The sequence below is a fragment of the Xenopus laevis genome, chromosome 7L, assembly GCF_017654675.1.
Source record: "Xenopus laevis strain J_2021 chromosome 7L, Xenopus_laevis_v10.1, whole genome shotgun sequence".
Taxonomy (NCBI): Eukaryota; Metazoa; Chordata; class Amphibia; order Anura; family Pipidae; genus Xenopus; species Xenopus laevis.
Window position 1 is genome coordinate 21,888,283 of NC_054383.1, and position 24,537 is coordinate 21,912,819.

Here is a 24,537-nt window from a genome sequence, read left to right on the forward strand (position 1 = left end):
AGTTGACCAGAAATCAAAACTTCTTTCCATTTTTTACTGTTTTTTTTAAAACGGATGTTTAATCTTCCTGTCTGGTATTTAAGTCTGGCTAGGGATGCATCGAATCCAGGATTCGGTTCGGGATTCGGCCTTTTTCAGCAATATTTCTGCCAGGCCGAACCGAATTTGCATATGCAAATTATGAGCAGGAAGGGAAATCTCTTGCCCACCCCTAATTTGCTTATGCAAATTCGGATTCGGTATTTGGCCGAATCTTTCGCGAAGGATTAGGGGGGTTCGGCCGAATCCAAAATAGTGGATTCGGTGCATCCCTAATTCTGGCAGTGATTCAGGTGCAGATTCTGAACTGTTACAATTTGCTTCATTAGTTGATCCATTTCTCAGCAGTAACTGTGGAATATTAGCAACTATTGTATCAATTCTAACAGCTGCCTGTAATGAAACTCAGGGATTCTGCTCAGCAGGGACAAAGATAAGAAATGTATCAACTGCTGTATCATTTAGAACAGTTTACAGGGTCGGTGACCCCTCCCCCCAGAGCAATTTTAAAAGATATAAGAAGGTGAAAAATGAAACTTTAAGCTTTGACGGTCACAAATAGATAATAGAAAGTAACTGGAAAATGTATTTATTTTTGGCAAACTATCTGCAAACAACTGAACTGAAAAGGTTTTGCAAAGTAGGCAACCCCTTTAAATATATGTTTTATAGGACAGAGATGTGGATATGCAAAGTTATGTTGAACTAAAGGAAAGCCAAAAAACTAGTCTGGACACGCTATACCTTATGTTTTATGTTACTTTACCAGCCCAACACATCCCTTTAGCAGTTAAGATCTGTACCTTTGAAGATGCCCAAATTAATATGTACAATATACAGTATATACACACTACAAGGCTGATTAGTAGTTAATTCAAATTTACATTACATGGCAGCATAGAAACAGGGGCGCTCCACCAATGAGGCGAGTTGAGACACTCGCCTCAGACGGCAGCGCCCCCCTGGTTACCAGGGGCGGCAAAAATGCCGCTCCTGGTAACTAAGAGCCGAGTTTCCGGTTTTCAACCCGGAAATTCGGCTCTTATAGTGCAGAGAGCGCAATTGCGCTCTCTGCACTAGCGTCGTGCAGCGCCCCGACCCCCTCCTGCGCAGAAAATGTGAGCGCCGTGAGGAGGGGCGGGGCGGCAACGGAAGGCCGCCTCAGGCGGCATAAATGCGCGGATCGGCGCTGCATAGAAACAAAGTATCCAAAGGCACACAGAACTGATGCAAGCAAGGAACACCTTGCACATTTAAAGCGGAAGTGCAAGCATACTTGACAAAGGGGCGTGACCCCGAAACGTTGCACTGCACTTCCGCATTAGGCAACGTTTCGAGCCTACCAGGCCCTTTATCAAGGGGCTTGATAAAGGGCCTGGTAGGCTCGAAACATTGCCTTTTGCATATGGGCTAAATAAAATTTCCTTTTGAACACAACTGCAACCAGACTCAGTGTGCTGCTGGCTTTCTTCTGGATATCAATTTGACCCAGTGACAGGGGTGGGTCTCACAGTACAGCACCTGGCACTACAAAAGTGTGAACTAGGGAGGTGAGCGCTCCATATGATTGATTTTATGCACTTCCGCATTAAACCTTTGTATACTTGTTTCTATATATTGAATTTGGGGTTGCTGGACCTCTACCATTGTGCACTAGACATTAATCATTGTTAAGGGTGTGCGCAGGGCCGCCATTTTTAAACCACGGGGCCCCGTACAACAAAATTATCGGGGCCCCCTTGGCCCCGCCCCCTAAGCCCCAACCTAGATCCCGCCCACTCCACACAACAGTTAAAAGACCACACAGACATCAGTGCTAAAAAAGGTAACCCCCCCCCCCCCCACACACACACAAGTTATAAAAAGCTATTGATGGTCAGGGCCCCCTTATAACTGTGGTGCCAGGGCCCCCCTTAAAAGTTTTTTTAAAAAATTGGAGGTCAGGGCCCCCCCTACAAGTTAAAAAACAATAATTGGTGACCAGGGTCCCCCTTACAAGTTAAAAAAAATGGGGCCCCAAAGAATATTTTTTTAAAAAAACATTGGCTAAAAATGTCATGTTTTATATACTGAACTTATTGCACCAGCCTAAAGTTTCAGCTTGTCAATAGCAGCAATGATCCAGGACTTCAGACTTGTAACAGGGGGTCACCATCTTGGAAAGTGTCTGTGACACTCACATGCTCAGTGGGCTCTGAGCAGCTGTTGAGAAGCTAAGCTTAGGGGTCGTCACCAATTATCAAGCAGAAAATGAGGTTGGCCTGTAATATAAGTTGATGCTACAGGACTGATTATTAAATTCTGATGCTAATTGCACTGGTTTCTGTGCTGTCATTTAGTAATTATCTGTATTAATTACTAATCAGCCTTATATTGTGACATTTCTATTCTATATGTACTGTATATTGTGAGTGGGTCCCTAAGCTCAGTAAGTGACAGCAGCACAGAGCATGTGCAGTGAATCAGCAGAAAAGAAGACGGGGAGCTACTGGGGCATCTTTGGAGACACAGATCTTTACTGCTAAAGGGCTGTGGTTGCCTTGGGCTGGTACAGAAGCCCAAAACATCACATGCAACATTTATAGTCTATTCTTTAGTTCTTGTCCTTTAAAAGTTTGAACTTGATGGACATGTGTCTTTTTTCAACCTAACTTACTATGTTACAATGCAAACATTCACAAAGATAGTTGAAACGCCATCCTTAACTAACACAACACAAAGTACAACCACACTATTTCACAAGTTCTGCCCCTCTGAGAATATCGGTGGCACTCTTTACAAAATTACACGTATATTCAAAACGAAAAAGTCAAAGCGACTCGTCACCGATATAGTTACCTCCAATGTGTTGCCAGTCAGATCAAACTCTGGAGGTACAAACGCGCCTTCTGGATCATCTGAAACGAGAAGTGTCACCGTCATTGCAGTAATTGGCTCACTGAGCGCTTTGTAGTGTAAATTAAATTGCACTTGTTGTAAAACAGATCAAACCAAATGAATGACATCCGAGTGAAAAATAAAGATTAAAGGAAATCTTAACATTAAAAAGAAAACATTCCTGTATGTGTTTGCTTACATTTCCATTGGTTTGGACTTAAAGGCAAAGTTACAACATCTGCTTAAAAAGAATAATTACTTACTGTTAATTACTGTTGCAGGAGTGTGCCTTGTTTCTGCAGTCCAATGCTATATATTTCTACCAAATTCCTGCTTAGGATTGTTATTATTGCTATTTAGTAGGCACAACTGATTTATTTGTATCAGCTTTTCCAATGTGGTAAAACATGTTGTAGAGGAAGAGGAGAACAAAAGCTCAGTAAAGACATAGGGGCCTATATACTAAAGGGTGAAGTGACTAACTTTAGCGAAAATTCGCCATTTTTCTAAGTCCCAAAAAACGCTGGCGACTTTTCATTTTTCAGGATGATAGCCTGCAAAAGATCATAAATTTTTTCTGGGTTACCCGGCTTCCCCCTACATTTCCTAACATATGGCACATCAACTATACACTGGGCTTATGTATAGGGCAATATAACAACTCTATTTTATTTTATTAAGGTTTCCCTGGGCTTGTGTAGTGTAATGTATTGGCTGCAACATATACGTCCATTCAACTTTAACTTCTCGCTGTGTGCAAATTAGGCAACGCTAGTGCAACTTTGCTTCGCTTGTCATAGTAATGTTAGCGCTACTTCGCCATTGTTCATCACCCTGTACGCAACTTCGGATTTTAGCGAATTAGTGTTGTCCTGGCGAATCTACGCCTCGCAAAGTGTTGCGATGTGAGCGAAACCGTCACTAGCGAATTTTCAGAGGTTAGTAAATTTGCCCCATAGTCTAGATCCTAGAGATTTCTGTTCCAATCCATGGCCAACACTGTGCCTCTTACTGGAACAGTAACCAGAAAAAAAAAAGTGTTTTAAAGAATTTAAAATATAATTTACTGTTGCTATGCATTCTTAAAAGTTATGTGTTTGCTATAAAAGCAGTGTCGGACTGGCCCACCGGGATACCAGGAAAACTCCCAGTGGGCCAAGGTGTCAGTGGGCCCTCATGCTGCTAAACATTTGGCCTATTTCATGGCCATTCCCTATTTTTATGAGAACAAAGAGGCTACATAGTTGGAAAAATACATTATAGTATGTGAAGAAAAGAGACTAGAGGTTGAGTGAGGAGAGGAATAAAAATAGTACTAAGAGTGGGCCCCTGGTCTAAGATTAATTGGTGGGCCCCTGGTCAAGGTTTTTTGGGTGGGTCCCTGGTTTCCCAGTACGACACTGTATAAGTTTTATATAATGAACTTATTGCACCAGCCTAAAGTTTCAGCTTGTCAATAGCAGCAATGATCCAGGACTTCAAACTTGTCACAGGGGGTCACCATCTTGGAAAGTGTCTGTGACACTCACATGCTCAGTGGGCTCTGAGCAGCTCTTGAGAAGCTAAGCTGAGGGGTCGTCACTAATTATCCAGCAGAAAACAAGGTTAGTCATTAATATAAGCTGATGCTACAGGGCTGATTATTAAATTATGATGTTAGTTGCACTGGTTTCTGTGCTGCCATATAGTAATTATCTGTAATCAGTACTAATCAGCCTTATATTGTGATATTTCTATGTGTACTGTATATTGTGAGTGGGTCCCTAAGCTCAATAAGTAACAGCAGCACAGAGCATGTGCAGTGAATCAGCAGAAAAGAAGATGGTGAGCTACTGGGGCATCTTTAGGGGCACAGATATTCCATGCTAAAGGGTTGTGGTTGCCTTGTCCTGGTACAGAAGCCCAAAACATTACTTACAACATTTCTAGCTACTTCTTAACTTTTGTTAAGCTTTAATTCTCCTTTAAGGTATGGAGATCCAAAGATCCCTTATCTGGAAAACCCCAGTCCCTGCACATTCTGGATAACATACCTGTATATAAATAGTATTTCTAACCGTATTATTTTCCCTTCTCCTTTAAAGGTACTTGGACTTGGACTAATCTTGAGTTTCAAGGATGCCCTTTTTCCCTTAAAAAAAAATGAAGTTTGTATTTGGTACAGCCAGCCAAACTCATAAGTAAGTACAGCTGCTACCCAGTTCTTCAGTGGAATTCAACACTAACCTGATGGGAATCTGGCCTGAAGGTTCAGTCGGCTGCAGGAAATGCTCAGGTAAAAACTTTGATGACTCGACAATGAATAACTTACATTTTGTAAAGGAAAACGAAAAATAACAGGGAAAAAAAATCTCAGTGTGCCATACTGGATATGATATAACAGTGAGTCCCAAACTCAGTGTTACCCAACTTCAAAATCACAGCAGGTTCACTTTCGGCCTCCAAATTTCAAAGATTCAAAATCATTAAAGGGCGAATTTTCGCCAGTGAACGAGTTGCCACACTTCGCGCTACGAAAATTTGCTACCACTACACTAATTCACTGAAGTTGCATTTGGGCAGTTGAACTATGGCAAAGTTTCATTAGCATTAGTTCGGTAGCTTAAGCATTTCATAAATATCTTTTTTCTAGTGTTCATTTCTGCCTAGCGAAACTTCGCTAGTACTCTTACTCTTAGGTCAATTTGAATAGGGCGGGTACATATTATATATGACTTTATTAGAGATGTTGGTGCAAATGCTTGAAGTGGCCACTTATTATTACAAATGTCCAAGGAAACAACATAAAGACAAAAAAGATCCTTTAAAGGACAAGGAAAGATAAATTAAAAAAGTAAGCTAGAAATGTTTTACATTATGTTTTGTGCTTCTGTACCAGCCCAAGGGAACCACAGCCTTTTAGCAGTAAAGATCTGTGTCTCCAAAGATGCCCCAGTAGCTCCCCATCTTCTTTTCTGCTGATTCACTGCACATGCTCTGTGCTGCTGTCACTTACTGAGCTTAGGGACCCACTCACAATATACAGTACACATAGAAATATCACAATATAAGGCTGATTAGTACTGATTACAGATAATTACTATATGGCAGCACAGAAACCAGTGCAACTAACATCATAATTTAATAATCAGCCCTGTAGCATCATCTTATATTAATAACTAACCTTGTTTTCTGCTGGATAATTAGTGACGAGCCCTCAGCTTAGCTTCTCAACAGCTGCTCAGAGCCCACTGAGCATGTGAGTGTCACAGACACTTTCCAAGATGGTGACCCCCTGTGACAAGTTTGAAGTCCTGGATCATTGCTGCTATTGACAAGCTGAAACTTTAGGCTGGTGCAATATGTTAAGTATATAAAACATGGCCGTTTAAGCCATATTCATTTTTAGGGTTTAGTTCTCCTTTAATGCCCTAGACATGAGCCCACCCTAAAACAAATATGGCATGCCGCTCAAATTGGTTTTAAAAGAATGTTAACACAAAAATCTTTTATAGTTAGGACTTCTGAAGACAATCCCGCTTTAAAAAATGAAGAAACGCCAGGGTTTTTTTTTTTAGAACTTTTATGACTTTTTCGGCATACAGGATACACAAGATTGAAGAGGATGTAGCTTCAGCTTATCAGTTCCCCAGGTCTTAGGTGGTGAAGGAAACTCTGGCGAATTTGTGGAGTAATGATCAATCGACAGAGCGAAAATTCGCCTGCTGATAGGGCGCAAAACTGTGCTAGCAGAGGTCTCTTTCACTAGTGAATTGTCATCTACGCTTGTTAGTAAATTGCAGATTTCCCTGCGGATTCAATTTCTGGAAAATTTTCACTAGCGACGGCTACTTCGCCCTTTAGTAAATCTGCCCCAAAATCGGTGTGGCTGGAAAACTCCAAAGAGTATGAGAGAAGGGTGAGCAGATTGATGTGAATGCTACACTATATACTTTTCTTGTTTTTTTTTCCCTATTTCTTTTTTTTTTTTGAGTTTTCTAGCAACATACTGGATATGAGCCAGAAAAGTCAACGCTCACACTGATGGCTACCAAGTCATGTCAAAAGCAGCTGAACATTTTATAGTGTGTCACGACTGACAACTGTGACATCATTGAGGGTTTGGCAACTGCCAAGAAACAGCTCCTTCTGGAACAGCAATATTTGTTAATGTGAGGCAATCTCAACTGTGTTAAATTAGCCTAAGGGAAGGTGGCACTGCCAACTCTTCTGTAAATAATCACCGCTCATTGTCACTCCTAATGCGCCCGGAGAGAGTGCAGGGAAAATAAGTCTTAAAGAAAGAAAAAAGAAAAAAAATGAAGCTAAGTGATGAAAGCTAAGATAGCTTCCACCCACAGTAAAATTGAGACACAGCAAATAATTTATTGCTTTGCAGAAACAAGGCTTCCGCAGCCTGCTACACATCCAAGCCGAACAAATGGCCCTTCTCTTGCTCAACAAACAAAAGCTTAATTGCACATCTTCACGACAATACTCCTGTGTGTGTGTTTTAATGATTGAGCTGTAATTACGGCTTTAATGAAGCTGCAAAGGAACGACGGAGCTACTTTTTCTGTCGTCGAGAAGCCGCAAAACTGCTTGATTCCTCTTCAGAACCTGAACGTTCTCCTCTTACTGACCCAATTAATATTGTGGCTCTCCCTCATATGGATGCTTGCTAATATACAGAGTAGAAAAAAATCTCTGTACAAAACAACTTGGACGAATCTGTGTTAGGGTAGACACTTGTCTGGTTTTGAAACATTTATGTTTTTTCTGGGGCTGTTCACAGCTGTCTGTTTAGGTTGCTGCAGTGTGAAAACTGAACAAAGATCTGGCCATTACCAACCAATGTCACAACTCTGCCCCCATTTATCACAAACACACCCCACCATATCATGACTACACCATTACCATCACTGCTCACCTCCCCTATGTTATCGACTTGCACCCTAATCTGTGATGCAAAGCAGTGTGTGGACTGGGAAAGTGCTGAATTATGTGTGTTGGCATACAAATTTCCCCCCCAAACCAACAGCCCTGGCCACAACATCATTACATACCTCCCATTACCTGATTACAGTTGTATTTAAATGCAGGTGCTGAGTATTCTGGTTCTCTGCTAAATGCCTGCTGATCTAGTTTGAGAAACTTTGTATCTTTTTCTGGCATCAGTGCAGAAGATGAAAGGTAAATGTGGGGCATTTCAAAAAGGCAATGGAGACATTTGGTTAGGGGAGGGGCACACAGGGAGATTAGTCGTCCGCGATTTTTAAAAGCGAGTTCTGGTGACAAGTCGTTTTTTTTGTCTTTGCATGCAGCTACATGCAAATCGCCAGCTATTATGCACACAATGTGATTTGAGATTGCCTGTAGCTCCAAAATGCACAGAGACTTTTTGGAGCGATTTGCCAGAAATAGCACGTACATAGAGAAGTACTGAAATCTCCTACAAGCACACACAAACAGAGATTAGTAGCCACGATAGTATGTAAATTCTTGCGTTGGCGTAATGACTTGAAGACAACATGCCGAAGATGAACTCCGGGACGACTTCCGGCTCTTGCGTAGGAGGAGAATGTAGCGCGAAGCACTATGGGATATAAATCGATTGGAATCAAAAGCTGCGCAAAATCTTTCCTGCACAAAGACAATCACCGGCGACTTCCTTTTTAAAAATCGCGGGCGACTAATCTCTCCGTGTGCCCCTACCCTAAGAATCCGGGCTGAGCTATCAAAATTGGGACATTTGGGTGGTATGGTCACTTGTCTGCCCCGAACATCAACAGCCCGCCCACTAATGTCACAGGCCTGCCCCTTTGTTATTATTTTGCTTCAGACAAAGGGGACAACCCAATCTCCACTTGCATTTTCTACTACTAAAAGCCCTGTACATCACGAACCTAAAGAGAAATAATCATGTTTGTGCTTACGCTTGCATGCCTCTGATAGGCTGGAATAACAATGCAAACAGTACCTCTAGCCAAGGGGTCCCCTACCTCTATCACCCATGAGTTAAAGTCAAATATAAAAAGAGTTGGGAAGCAACATGTGCATGAAATAAAGTTCTTGGGGATGCAAAATAAGGGCTGTGAATGGCTATTGGTAGCCCATGTGGAATGGAAGCCTACAGGAGGCTCCCTTTGGCAGTACACTGTTTTTTTTATGCAACCTTGCCCCTAAAGAATAAATTGAAAAATAAGCGCCTGCTTTAAGGCCGCTGGGGGCAACATTCAATTGGTTGGTGAGTAACATGTTACTCGAAAACCATTGGTTGGTGATCATTGCCCTAGCCAATCGGAGTTTGCTCAGTAACGACAGGACGGGCAAAGGGCTGATTCACAAATAAACAACAGCAGGGGCAAGTATTAAATTCTACCGACCATTCCAATATCATACAGGAACGTGGCAGTTACACTTCAGCAGACTGCAGTGGGTGATATGTTTTTGTACTGATTAAAAAGAACATTATAGGTCTCATTTATGATTGCTAGGTGCAGCTGTGAGAGCCAATGAATACCATTCCCAAAAGTAGTTGTCAAGAGCATAACTATAGAGGAAGCAGGCCCTGCAGTTGCTGGGGGGGGGTAAGATTGTAGAGGGCCCAATGAGGCCCTAATTAATGAACAATTTCAACATATCATTAATAAAAAAAGTCAACGTACCAATATTTTGGGGCCCTAAATTAAATTTTTTGTGGGGTCCATTAACACTGGAGGTTGTAGCTTTAAAAGAACAGTAACACCAAAAAATTAAAGCGTTTTGATGTAATGAATATATCATGTAGTATTGTCCTACACTGGTAAACTACTGTGTTTGCTTCAGATAGAGTCCTGCGTGGAACCAAGACTAGGATTGAACCCGCAGCCCGCGACCCTCATATTTAGCCACTTTGATCCGCTACCCGACCCGGACACGCAACTGCCTTATCCGCAACCAGACCCACAACCCGCCGAACCACCATCAAACAAGAAGTGATGGTGCTGCGAACCGGAAGTGACGTCATCAAAAGTGGGCAGGACAGAAACAACTGTTGTAAAACTTTAAAAGGAGTAAAATATAGACAATATTACATAAGATAAAAATATTTCGATGCAGACCCGTAACTCCACAGACCCGCAGGTCTACTCACACCTGAAAATCCTCCCCTCATTTCTGAATGTGCACACTTTTTTTGCGGGTAACCCGCGGGTACCTGACCCGCTTGCAGGACTCTAGCTTCAGAAACACTACTATAGTTCATATAAACAAGCTGCTGTGTAGCAATGGTGGAAATTGAAAAAGGCTATATGGCACAGGTTAAACAGTGGATAACAGATAACACTGTTGCTGCTGTATAACCTGAGCTTTTTCTCCTTTGAATGGCTGCCCCCATTGCTACACAGCAGCTTATTTATATAAACAATAGTAGTGTTTCTGAAGCAAACACAGCAGTTCTACCAGTGCAGGGCAACACTGCATTATATTTTTTTAACTTGAAAAAAATTAAATTTTTTGATGTTAATGTTCCTTTAAGCTCTCCTTTGTACTTTGGCTAGCTTGTAGTTTGCTACACGTACAACTACATTGGCGTGCTGGGTATCATAGCTGCATTATGGGCAAAAGACAAGGCAAAAAGTGCTATTTCTTTGCATTTGCTTAGTAAATGAGCCCCATCATCTGTTTTTATTTAAACATAAGCATGCGTTTGCCTTTTCCATGCTCAAGACTTTCGGAAAAGCTGTTTCATAGACTGATTCAGATTATACGTACCACTCAGTTGCTCCATAAAGCAGACGTTGCCGTTGGTGTTGAACGCCAGTGTGTCTGGGGTGATGCAGAGCGTCTGGAAGATGGCTGAATGGGCTACACTCTTCAGGGAATAGCAGCACTCCAGGCAGATAGCCCAAATATCCTGCTCAGTAAGGCAGTTGTCACGTAGTGATAGAATATCAGCCAAGGACACGTTCTCCTGCCAAGACATTTCACAATAATTCATTAGCAGGCTGAAGATTCAATACACACACCAACACATGGAGTCGTTTGTAGGCGACTTACAGAGGAAATGTTACACTAAATGGTTTCTAAGACATCCTCATGTTTTGTAAAAGATTCCAAGCGAGTTTACTGCATGGGTGTCCTGCCAGCTGCATGCTCAAAACTGTAGTTCAACAACATCTGGAAGACTTACATGATCGTATAAATGGACTACATTGCAACCTCAATTTTTCCCTGATTTTAAGTTTTCCCTCCTTTTACATTGTTGTTTTGTGGTCCCTTCTTTATATTATGCATAATACATTTCCCTGATTTTACATTTACATTTTTTTCTGATCCCCTGAAAAACGTAAAACGGGGGTTCTACTGTATAGATCATTTGTGAATTAAAAATTCAACTCATACAAAATAAGCTCTATTACATGGATCCATTACCCGTAAACTCAGTATCCAGAAAGCTCCGAATTACAGGATGGCCGTCTCCCATTTATTTTTAATTGAATAGTTGTTTTTTTTAAAAATGATTATCTTTTTCTCTGTAATAATAAAACAGTAGCTTGTATCCCAACTAAGATATAATTAATGCTTAAATTATTTTTAAGTACACTTAAGTTATGGAGATCTAAATTACGGAAAAAAAAACCCAGGTCCCAAGCATTCTGGATAACAGGTCCCATACCTGTATTTGCTTCTTACACTAATGTATATTGCTATTAACTATACACAGGGCTAAAGAGAATTTGCAGGCTCAGGAAGACCCTACCCAGAAGAGCTTGCAGTCTAGTTCTGGAGCTTAAAGGGGAACTATCGCAAAAATGAAAAATTAATATAAACGTCCTCATACTAAAGTAAGAAACTTTCTAAATACAATCAATTAAAACATCTGCATGGTTTCTGAAATAATCAAGTTTATATTCACTATTCCTCTCTCAGCATCTTTTACTCCATTCTGTCTTCATTCAACAGTTGGGTGTCAGATGAATGATCCAATATATCTTGAGGGGCTTCCTTTCCTAGCAGATGTATTAGAGCTCATTCAAATAACTGCAGTATAAATACTCACGTAAAAACAAAATCTAACAAAATAACTTTGTGCCTTTTGCACAAATTCTGCATGTAGAGAGACATGGTGTCTGGTGATTTTCATAGAGTGAGCTCTAATATATCAACTAGGCAAAAGGAGCCCCCCCTATAAGATATATTGGATCATTTATCTGACACCCAACTCCTGAATGAAGACAGAATGAGGAAAACAGGTGCTGAGAGAGGGATAGTGAAGATAAACTTGATTATTTCAGAAACAGTACAGAATTTTTGATTGATTGTATTTAGAAAGTTTCTTATTGCAGTAAGCTGAAGCTAATATTACATTTTAATTTTCGAATAGTTACCCTTTAAAGGGAAACTATATCACTAAACACAGAAAAAAACAGAAGACACCCCTTTAGACCTAAGGAATGGTATTTGAAGCAGCGTGGTTGGTACTTTACAGTGAGGGCAATGAGGTTGGGGAATGTCCTGCGGGGTGATGTTGTGATGGTAGACTCTTGGACAAGCATAATATCAAAGGCTATAGTGATCTTAAGATCTACAGTTAGTTTAGTATACTGTAGGTATTGGTGTATATATAGTTTAAACAGTACATGTGAGTGTAGAGGTATGTGCATATATGTGCATTGGGGGTCACTTAGAAGGGTTAAAATTGACGGACTATTGTCTTTTATTAACCTTTGACTATTAGGGATGCACCACATCCACTATTTGGGATTCGGCCGAATCCCGAATCCTTCATGAAAGATATAGAAACGGAATCCTAATTAACATATGCAAATTAGGGAAAAAAGTGGGAAAAAATGTTTACGTGATTTCCCTTCACCGCACCTAATTTGCATTAGTAATTTAGGATTCGGATTCAGTTCGGCCAAGCATGAGGATTCTGCCGAATCCGAATTCTGCTGAAAAAGGCTGAATCCTGTCCGGATCCCGAACGGAATCCTGGATTTGGTGCATCCCTATTTACTATATGTAACAGTATAAAAGCAGCAAGCATCACTGATGATGGCAGCACTGTATTCATGAGGCAAACTCAGGTCTCTGTGTTTAGCTTTGGAGTACAAGGACCTGCAGCTATTCTCCTGCGTGCAGCACAGGGTGCAAAGTGCAAAAACGATGGTGGCTTGCACCCTTTTTCTGTGTTTTGAACTTTGCCCAGCACATAGTTAATGACCCACAATCTATTTATCTACTAGCTATATGCAAACATGTGGGGTATTTAATGCTAATGCATATCTGTGTGGAAAACCAATAGCAGCTTTAGGGCAGAGACACACATGGAGATTCGGGGAGATTCAATCGCCCGGCAATAAATCGCCTCTTCTTCGGGCAACTAATCTCCACAAACTGCCTTCCCGACAGCTAGAATCTAAATAACAGATGGGACAGCACTCGGAGCACTTCATATACCGAAGTTGTCCGAAGTTGCCTCATGAGGAAGTACCATCTTGCTGGCGATTTAGATTCTAGCTGGCGGGAAGGCAGTTCGGGGAAGAAGTCGCTGGGTGACTAATCTCCACGTGTGTCTCTGCCCTTAAGGGTCTGGACACACGGGCAGATTCGGGGAGATTAGTCTCCAGGCGACTAATCTCCTCTTCTTCACAGCGACTAATCTCCCCGATCTGCTTTCCCCTGCCTTCTGCCAGCTAAAATGTTAATGGCCTGGGGGCAGGCTCACGTTTTCCGAAGTCGCCAGTAATTGCCTCACGAGGAAACTTCGGGCTACTTCAGAAAACAAAGCGATCCGTGTGCCTGCCCCCAGGCCATTTACATTTTAGCTGACGGAAGGCAGATCGGGGAGATTATTCGCCGCGAAGAAGAGGAGATTTGTTGCCTGACGACTAATCTCCCCGAATTCGTTTGGAAAGACCCTAAAGGCCAATACCCCCAAAAGAAAAAAGGGTTGTTATATGCATTCCAATATTTACGGTTATCCTTCTCTGATAAAACTTGTTTATTTACTTTAGAAGTACTACAGGTATGGGACCTATTATCCAGAATGCTCAGGACCTGGGGGTTTCCAGATAACGGGTCTTTCTGTAATTTGGATCTTCATACCTTAAGACTACTAGAAAATCATGTAAACATTAAATAAACCCAATAGGCTGGTTTTGCTTCCAATAAGGAATAATTCTATCTTATTTTGGATCAAGTACAAGGTACTGTTTATTATTACAGAGAAAAGGGAAATCATTTTTAAAAAATTGGATTATTTGATTATAATGGAGTCTATGGGAGACGGTCATTCCATAATTCGGAACTTTCTGGATAACGGATCCCATACCTATACAATAGTTTATATAAATAAGCTGCTGTGTAACCATGTGGGCAGCCATACAAACTAACTATAGCAAAAGGCTTAGCTTTACACAACAGATAGCTGTGTAAAGATGAAAAAAAAAAAAGATAAAGCAGGACTACAGAATTAAAAACATCTCATATAAAATAGGACAATGAATAGTTTATTTGGAGATTTGGTAACAAACTTTATATATAACTAACATATATAATTACTTTATCTTGTTACTGGTCAATTAGTTGAATTAACTTCAATTTGGGACAATGATTGAGCCCGTTAATAAAGTTACGGAAACAAGCCTGTGCCAGGTACTTTTTAAAATGTATTTATATTAAATCACGGCGAGAAATTTCTAAACCTTAATCGCCAAATAGAGTAACAGCTATGAAGGGATAATGCTGAATAATATCATAACAGAGATAAACTCATTAAGGTGCAGTTAATCTGTCTATGTCTCAAAGACTGTGCTGACCTACATGATATCTGCATGATATTTCAAACAGAATATGATAGTGGAATACATATTGCCTCCACTGCACCATTTCTTTGAATAGGAAAATAATGACGACAAACACATGCCCTCTCACAGCTCTATTCCCTGCATAGACTTGATGTTCAGTTATACAGTGAAACCTCAATTTTACATCCCCTGATTTTAAAGGGATTCCGTCATGATTTTTATGATGCAGTTTTTATTTCTAAATTACTCTCTTTACACAGCAAATAATTCAATCTACAATATAAAATTTCATTAGTGAACCAGTGTATTTTTTATTGGTGTGTCGGCACCATCTCAGGTCATTTTGCCTGGTCATGTGTTTTCAGAAAGAGCCAGCACTTTAGGATGGAACTGCTTTCTGGCAGGCTGTTGTTTCTCCTACTCAGTGTAACTGAATGTGTAGAATTCTGTTGGAAATGTCCCGGTGGGCCCAGGTATCAGTGGGCCCTTATGCTGCTAGACATTTGGCCTATTTCATGGCCATTCCCGATTTCAATGAGAACTAAGTGGCTTAATAGATGGAATAATAGACTATAGCAGGGATCCCCAACCTTTTTGAACCCATGAGCAATATTCAGCAGTAAAAGGAGTTGGGAAGCAACACTAGCATGAAAAATCTTCTTGGGGGGTCAAATAAGGGCTGTGACTGGCCATTTGCTAGCCCCTATGTGGATTCTCAACCTTCACTGAGGCTCTGTTTGGCAGTGCACCTGGTATTTATGCAACCAGAACTTGCCTCCGAGCCTGGAATTCAAAAATAAGCTCCTGCTTTGAGGCCACTGGGAGCAACATCCAAGGGGTTGGAGAGCAACATGTTGCTCACGAGCTACTGGTTGGGGATTACTGGACTATAGTATTATAGTATGTAAAGAAAAGAACTAGGAGAATACAGGTTGAACGAGGAGAGGAAGAATAATAGTAGTGAGAGTGGGCCCCCGGGCAAAGGTTTTTGGGTGGGCCCCTGGTGTCCCAGTCCGACACTGCCTTGCTTGCACCCATTGCGTCGGGCCACGTGGCGGAATTTGTAGCTGAAATATGTGAGTTTGTATTTGTGCCTCAAAATCTGCCTCTTGCGCCTGCACACTGCCCAATACAATGGATCCAGGTGCAAGCAAGCTAACGGGCTGATTCTCAGTCTGAGTTTTTCAGCAGGCCCGAGTTTCAGCCCAATGTGACATGTAGCCTTTTTAATTTCCGCCATTGCTACAAAGCAGCTTGTTTATATGAACTATAGTAGTGTTTCTGAAGCAGATCATAAACAGATCAGTGTAGGGCAACAGTGCATGATATTTTCATTACTTTAAATTGTTGGTGTTACTGTTCTTTTAAGGCCATACATGGGACAACCCCATTTAATATCTGACTGATTGGCCTGAGGTCAATTGGAGCTCAGGCGCTTCTTCGCGTTCCCATCTGCCACATCAACATACACTGACAGATTAGCTACACAGCGGCATCGAGCTTTCAAACCTGCTCAATCAATGAACCAATCAATATCCATTTACACAAATATCGGTCAGGATCACAGGGCCAAACATACACTGACCTTAATTTCATACAACTTTAGCAGTACATATATAGCCTGCTTTACACTGGACCATGCAGGCAGCTTTAGTGAAGTATAATAATTTGGGGCTCTGCCATTACCAAGGTTGGACTGGGGGGCCCGGGGCCCACCAGGCAGCTGTCTCAGGGGCCCCCCTTCAGCCCCCTGCCACAAATCCCCCAACGGGCCCCTGCCACAAAGCCCCCTCCGGGCTCCTCACCCCTGCAAACAAAGCCTCCTCTGGGCAAACTATAAAGGGGCCTGCATAAGGTAACCCGTGTCTCATCCGTGTACCCCTCCATTATGTACCTATGCCAGGCACTGGCAGTTCTCCATACAGAGAGGCACGCTCTTTTTGCTTCATTCTTTGAATGTAAACATTTGCATTAAGTGCCCCTGGGGCAACTTGGGGATGGCAAAATTCATTGTGGAATAAAAATGATTCACTTTTTACAGATTTTTTGCATTTTGTACCTTGCCTTTTTTAGCAAAAAAAAAGCCTTGCTCCTCTATCAAAGAGAATGATCAGAACTGGGGGTATGGAATATTCATGGTAGAGTTCTGCGAGGAACCAATTTCTAAGACCTGGACCCAACCCGCATATTTTCCCACTTCCGCTACCCAAGCCGGACCCGCAATTGCCATATCCGCAACCCGCCGACCACCATCAAACAGGAAGTGATGGTGCTGCAAACCGGAAGTGGCGTCATCAAAAGTGGCCGGGGACAGAAGCAAGTTTTGTAAAACTTTAAAAGGAGTAAAATATAGACAAAATTACATAAAATAAGAAATTTAGATGAGACCCACAACCCGACCTGCGGGTATAACCAGACCTTAAAATCCTCCCCTCGTTCTGCAGGGTGCCCACTTTTTTTGCGGGTAACCCGCTCGTACCCAACCAGCTGCAGGACTCTAATTCATGACATGTCATTAGTAAAATGCACAACACTTGTTCATTATCTCAAAATGTTACATGACCATCCAAAAGCACATAAGGTGCAATGTGCCATGTTTTTTTCCCTGTCTCTACTATTGCTGAAATCTACTGCTCTGTAAAGTGATCTGGTGCTGCTTAACCTGATATTCTAAAATATATATACAATACTGAGGTTTCATGCATGCGCAGTAGCCGCGTATGGAGGGTTCTGAGCTGTGCTGCAGAAACATATAATGTGTACCTTCTGCACATCTACATTTTTTATGGGAAATTATAAATATCCTGCAGCCTGGCCAAGTGACTCTTCTGCAAAGGATTGTCGTAAAGGAACAGCAACATCAAAAAATGAAAGTGTTTTAAAGCAATAAAAATATAATTCAGTACTGCCCTACACTGGTAAAACTGATGTGTTTGCTTCACTACTATTGTTTATATAAATAAGCTGCTGTGTAGCAATGGGGGCAGCCATTCAAAGGAGAAAGGCTCAGGTTAGAAAAATGACAGGTTTGTGCATGAATTAGGGGGATTTTGGATTTTTCCTTTCAGATTTGTTTGGATGTTCTGTTTTTTAATGAGCCTTTCTGTTATACTCTGAGCCCTGGAGGATATTGGTTCAAGTGAAATATGTTTTAAAGGGACGCAAAGCACAAACCGTGCAGCACAAGCAGCAGGCACTAAGGAATAGAAAACGAGCTGAGCCAAATGTAAAAAAAACAAAACAAATGCTCTGTAATGCTACACATGTATTGTTAATTTGTATTGCAACTTTCTATTCAGGTCCTCTCCTATTCATATTCCAGTCTCTTATTCATATCAATGCATGGTTTCTAGAGTAATTTGGACCCTAACAACCAGATTGCTGAAATTGCAAACTGGAGAGCTGCTGAATAAAAAGCTAAATAAATTTAAAAACCACAAATAATAAAAAATGAAAACCAATTGCAAATAGTCTTAGAATATCACTCTCTACATTGTACTAACAGTTAATTTAAAGTTGAACAACCCTTTTCAGTAACCCCATCATAAGCTCAGGGCCATTTTAATAAATGGGCAAAAAGGGCATTTTCCAGGCCCCACCATCAGGGTTAAACCACCCCAGCCACAATCCCCAAATGGCCAACCCCATGTGTACTTTTTTCCTGCTCATGGCCACCACCAGGGCCAGGAAGAGGGGTTGGGGGCAGAGGCAATAGCAAGTCTAGGCCCAGCAGAGCCCACCGGGCAGCGGCAATAGCTGCCCGCTGGCCCAGTCTGATCCTGCCCCCCATCAAATATTTCTATGCAATCTTTTGAAAAATAAAATGACTATTGGAGATATTTCTGGAGTAGCAAGGGCCCATTAATAAGATGTTTTCCCTGAGCTAGAATCCTGCAACGGGTCGGGTACCCGCGGGTTACCCACAAAAAAAGCAGGCACCCTGCGGAATGATGGGAGGATTGTCAGGTGCAGGTATACCCGCGGGTCGGGTTGCGACACACATATATATATACACACATATATATATATACATATATATATATATATATACATATATATATATATATACATATATATATATATATACATATATATATATACATATACATACATATATATATATACATATACATACATATATATATACATATACATACATATACATATACATACATATATATATACATATACATACATATATATATATATATACATATACATACAGTATATATATATACATATACATACAGTATATATATATATATATATATATATATATATATATATATATATATATATATATATATATATATATATATATATATATAGATATAGATACTCCTCTGGTGAACACATATATTGATTGTGCATCCAACGGGTGCCTTTATAAAAGGGCATCTGTGTTTTTAATCATCTGTCCCTTTAAGGAAGTGACGGAAATCAATACGCCTCTGGACAGAATATAACAGCCCTGTTGTTACTTTAATAAAAAATGCATTTCTGGTTACCAATGTAAATAAATGAGAAGCAGACAAAATGCGAGAGTCCAAAGGAAGAGACACTGTTGCAGACAGAAGGGAAATATCCGTCCAGAACACTGGTAAAATAATACACTGCTAAAAGCCTTGTCTGCTGATAGATCACTTTATTGCTGGCTGCTTAAGAATAATAGCCCAATAAATTCTGTTTGTGAAGATGCAGTTAAAGGAGAACTGTTCCCATGATACAAACTGCTCCTGTATGAAGGAATATTTTGTCTGTTGAGATACAGCTGCTGATTCTGAGACTTGAGAAATCATAACCAGCAAATGGGTGCCAGGCTGCTGAAAAGAAGTGCCACTCAAGAGCATCCCTGTGTCATTACCCAAAAGATAAACAAGGGGTTACTTTAATTACTTTTAATCCAGGATTGGGTTCGGGATTCTACCTTTTTCAGCAGGATTTGGAATCGGCTGAATCCTTCTGCCAGGCCAAACCGAATTCTAATTTGCAAAGGAAGTAAAAACATGTTTCCTCACCCCTAATTTGCATATGCATATTAGGATTCGGTATTTGGTCAAATTTTTCGCCAAGGATTCGGGGGTCCAGCCGAATCAAAAATAGTGGACTCTGTGCATCCATACTTTTAATTAAAAGGAATTCTGTGTTGGAAGCCATACACAGGCCCATATATGCTGCTGACAGACTAAGGGGTATATTTATCAAAGAGTGAAGTTAGAGATCAGCACAGTCCTCTAGAGTGAAATTCTGCCACTCTTCATTCAATGCTATGGGATTTTGAGAGGCGTATTTATCAAAGGATGAACTTTCACTTTCACCCATTGATAAATACTCTTTTAAAAATCCCATAGAAATGAATAGAGAGTGGCGGAATTTCACTCTAGAGGACTGTGGCGATCTATAACTTCACTCTTTGATAAATATACCCTTAAGTCAGCAGCTTATTGGGCAGTGTATGGGGCCCTCTGACAGGTTTCTGCAATCGATATCTGTCTGAAAATCTGCAAATGTTGAAAAAAAGCTTAAAGGAGAACTTAACTCTTAAAACTGAATATGGCTAAAAATTCCATATTTTATATACTGAACTTATTGGACCAGCCTAAAGTTTCAGCTTTTCAATAGCAGCAATGATCCAGGACTTCAAACTTGTCACAGGGGGTCACCATCTTGGAAAGTGTCTGTGACACTCACATGCTCAGTGGGCTCTGAGTAGCTGCTGAGAAGCTAAGCTTAGGGGTCGTCACAAATTATCAAGCAGAAAATGAGGTTTGTTTGTAATTTAAGCTGATGCTACAGGGCTGATTATTAAATTCTGATGCTAATTGTACTGGTTTCTGTGCTGCCATGTAGTAATTTTCTGTATTAATTACTAATCAGCTTTATAGTGTGACATTTATATTCTATGTGTACTGTATATTGTGAGTGGGTCCCTAAGCTCAGTAAGTGACAGCAGCACAGAGCATGTGCAATGAATCAGCAGAAAAGAAAGCCTTACCTATTATTATAGCTGTTTTGGGGGGGATTTAAGCATTAAAAAAAATTGGTGTTACTGTTCCTTTAAAAAACCCGTTGGATTGAGGACTGCATTGGTTCCCTAGGGCTCTGCTGGCACTGCACGACACATAGGTACCTTTCAGGGCAAAGATGGATATTGAGGGGTTGCTCCCCTTTAGCATAGCATAGTTAGACAATGATATTCTGTGACAGTTGGCTTTATGTTTTATTTTTTGTGGTTTTTCAGATATTTAGCTTACTGTTCAGCAGCTCTCTGATTGCTAGGCATTGCTTACCTTAGCAACCAGGCAGTGGTTAGAATAATGGGCTGAATTATGAATAGGTGAGGGACTAAATAGAAAGATAGGGAATAAATAGTAACAATAACAATAAGATTGTAGCCTCACAGAGCAATAGTTTTTTTTCACTGCCGGATTCTGTGACCCCAATTGAAAGATGGAAAAGTGTAAGCCAAATCATTTTTAAAAAACAAAAAATATAAAGTACTATATAAATAAATTAATTAAGACCATATAAGAAAAAGCTGCTAGGAACAGGACATTCTGAAACATACTAAAAGTTAACTTAATGTGAACCACCCCTCCCTTACATGTGTTCAGGCTCTGGCACAAGGGACAAAGTATAACCAAACACCAGTGCTCCCTTCTCTGGGATCGTTCATGCAGAGAGTGAGCTTGATGATTTCCCCATTAGTCATAGCCAACAGCCCACCTATTCTAGAAACTACTTAGTATCTCTGAGCATTTCAGCTTGGAGACTGACAAATGTAGGCTCAATACAGCAAATACATTACAGAGTGAACTGTGCCATTTAGGGCATGGACACACATGCGTTTTTAACGCCGCGTAATAAAAATATCAACTGCAGTGTAAATACGATATTAAACAATTAAGTTGAATCTCAAACCCGGTGTAACCCAAGTCCAGCGATCCAATCGCTCTTGGAGGAAGCCAACCAGTGAAACGCGTCAGCGGTGACGGAGGTGCAGAAGCGTGGTGCACGCAAGTAGAGACACGCACAGCATGGTCTAGGAGTAGGGTTAAACACATCTTATGACACAATAAACACTTAGGGGTTTACCCCACATTGCAATTTGTTCCTGTGTGCCGATTCCTCCTTTCTTTGCTTTACATTGGAAATCGTGGGAGTGCCGTCTCCCCAGACGATTGTGCACCAGGCAATCGAAAAAGGAAGGCCAGCGTGTGCGCTCACACTGTGTTCTAGGAGTAGGGTTGCCACCTTTTCTGGAAAAAAATACCGGCCTTTTTATCCTTTTTCCCTATTAATAACATTGGGATCAACCATCATTTTTACCGGCCAGGCCTGTAAAATACCGGCCAGGAGGCAACCCTATCTAAGAGACGCGAAGACCAAATTTGAACTGCATCACCATCGTCTATTGGATTTTATATGCGCTTTTTTCACAAACGTTTGTGAGTGTGATTTGTAAACCGCTTCTGCGCATGTGAATTTTAGATAATGAAAAAAGAAATTCAAGAACGGTGAAGGGACAAAACAAATCGGATTTATGCTACTTTTACTTGGGGCTCTAGTGAGTATAATCAAACACTGGATTTACCATGGTTCTCAGTGTGGGCACTCTTTTTACCTGAATCTCTCTCATCCACTTTGTAGAGCATGTGTGATGTAAGACTTTTTCACCAATCACAACTTATATTTATGTAATAGTTGGTGTACACGGATTCCAATTTCTAAACGTCATGGCTGTAAATATTATTTGAAATATTACACTATAATGTTTATGTTTTTTCCCTTTCTCAATAACGATCTGTTATTGAGATATACTGCGACTCTTATTGGAAAGTGTAAAAGTAGTCATACACGGGCCGATAAAAGCATATTGGCCCGTGTATGGGGCCCCCCCCCGACGGGCTTCCCCGATCGAGATGATCTCGATCGGATGGGACAAAAAATCCCGTCGGATCGCGGACGCATCTGTTCGTTGATGTGGTCCCGCGATCCGACCGCCGTTCCCATTCGTTAGGATCCGATCGTTGGCCCTAGGGCCTATGATCGGATCAGCCAGATATTGCCCACCTCAAGGTGGGCATATCAGATAGAGATCCGCTCGTTTGGCGACATCGCCAAACGAGCGGATCTCTCCGTGTATGGCCACCTTAAATACGTGCCGTTGCCTAAACTTGAATACGCACTGCCGGAATTGCGCCTATTTATGTGGCCATCTGCCTTTTTTAAAAACCGCTCGTGTGTCCATGCCCTCGTGTGTCCATGCCCCCTCAGCAAGGGGGAAAGGAATTCAGATGCCCCATATGCAAGATCCTCTGCCAAAATTATAAAAATATGTGAATGTGGGGGGAAATCATATTGGCAACTAGGTATGCACCGAATCCAGGATTCGGCCGAATCCTTCTGCCCGGCTGAACCGAATCCGAATCCTAATTTACATATGCAAATTAGGGACGGGGAGGGAAATTGTCTTTTTGTGACAAAACAAGGAAGTAAAAAAATGTTTTCCCCTTCCCAACCTTAATTTGCATATGCAAATTAGGATTCGGTTCGGTATTCGGGCTGAATCTTTTGCAAAGGATTCAGGGGTTCGGACGAATCCAAAATAGTGGATTTGGTGCATCCGTATTGGCAACACTATGGGTTGTAAACTTTCATGGCAATCCAGGAAAGCACTAAATGGTCGTGCTTACCCCAGCAAGGTAACCAATAGAGCAATTGGCTCTACTATAAGCACAATAGTGAATGCAAAGCTCTGATTGGTTGCAATGGGTTACTGCGCTGGGACAAAGGGGTAGATTTATCAAAGAGTGAAGTTAGAGATCTCCACAGTCCATGCAGTGAAATACCGCCTCTCTCCATTCACTTCTATGGGATTTTTAAAGGTGTATTTATCAAAGGGTGATAGTGAAAGTTCACCATTTGATAAATACGCCTGTAATAAGCCCATAGAAATGAATGGAGAGAGGCGGTATTTCACTCTGCAAACTGTGGAGATCTTTAACTTCACTCTTTGATAAATCTACCCCTAGTGTTGGAAAATTAGGATGGAGGAGAACTCCACAATTCTCTCTCTGTTCACTTACATGGTATTTTTAGCGTTTTCCTCAAGCAAACTGTCCCTCTCTGCTTTAACGAATATGCAATGACTGCCGGTGCAGAATATATGTTATTAACTGTTGTTATTATTTGCTATTTATCAAACCGAGCTCCCCCCCTTTATTATGCGCTACTGCTATTTTCTGAGCTGACATACAGGAGTGCTGACCCACACCAACTGCATATATATATAAAACTAGTACATGGGATCCATTATCCGGAAACCCATTATGCAGAAAGCTCCAAATTACGGGAAGGCCATCTCCCATGGACTGCATATTAATCAAATAATTTGCATTTTATTAAATGATTCCCCTTTTCTCTGTAGTAATAAAACAATACCTTATATCCTAACTAAGAAATAAGTAATCCTTATTGGAGGGAAAACAATCATATTGGGTTTATTTAATGTTTAAATTATTTTTTAATAGATAAAGTATGAACATCCAAATTACGGAAAGATCTCTTCTACAGAAATCCCCAGGTCCCGAGTGTTCTGGATAATAGATCACACGGGTATGGAATCTATTATCCAGAATGCTTGGAACCTGGGAATTTCTGTATAAGGGATATTTCCATAATTTGGATCTATATAACATTTAAGTCTGCCAAAAATCTTATACACATTAAATTAACCCAATGGGTATGTTTTGCCACCAATATGGATTTATGATGCTTAGTTATCATCAAGTACAAGGTACTGTTTTATTACAGAGAAAAATGAAATCATTTTTAAAAATGAGAATTA

At 40.9% G+C, this 24,537-nt stretch overlaps 1 protein-coding gene across 2 annotated transcripts in view; it reads right to left on the reverse strand.

Annotated features, from left to right (window-relative positions):
• kndc1.L (kinase non-catalytic C-lobe domain (KIND) containing 1 L homeolog) overlaps positions 1–24,537 on the reverse strand; it is a 92,035-nt gene that overhangs the window by 62,186 nt on the left and 5,312 nt on the right. For both annotated transcript variants that reach the window (XM_041568656.1, XM_041568655.1), the window contains exons 2-3: positions 10,651–10,849; positions 2,878–2,936 (exon numbers count right to left, since the gene is read on the reverse strand). In XM_041568656.1, the coding sequence (XP_041424590.1) occupies positions 2,878–2,936; positions 10,651–10,849 (258 nt within the window). The remainder of the gene's footprint in view (positions 1–2,877; positions 2,937–10,650; positions 10,850–24,537) is intronic.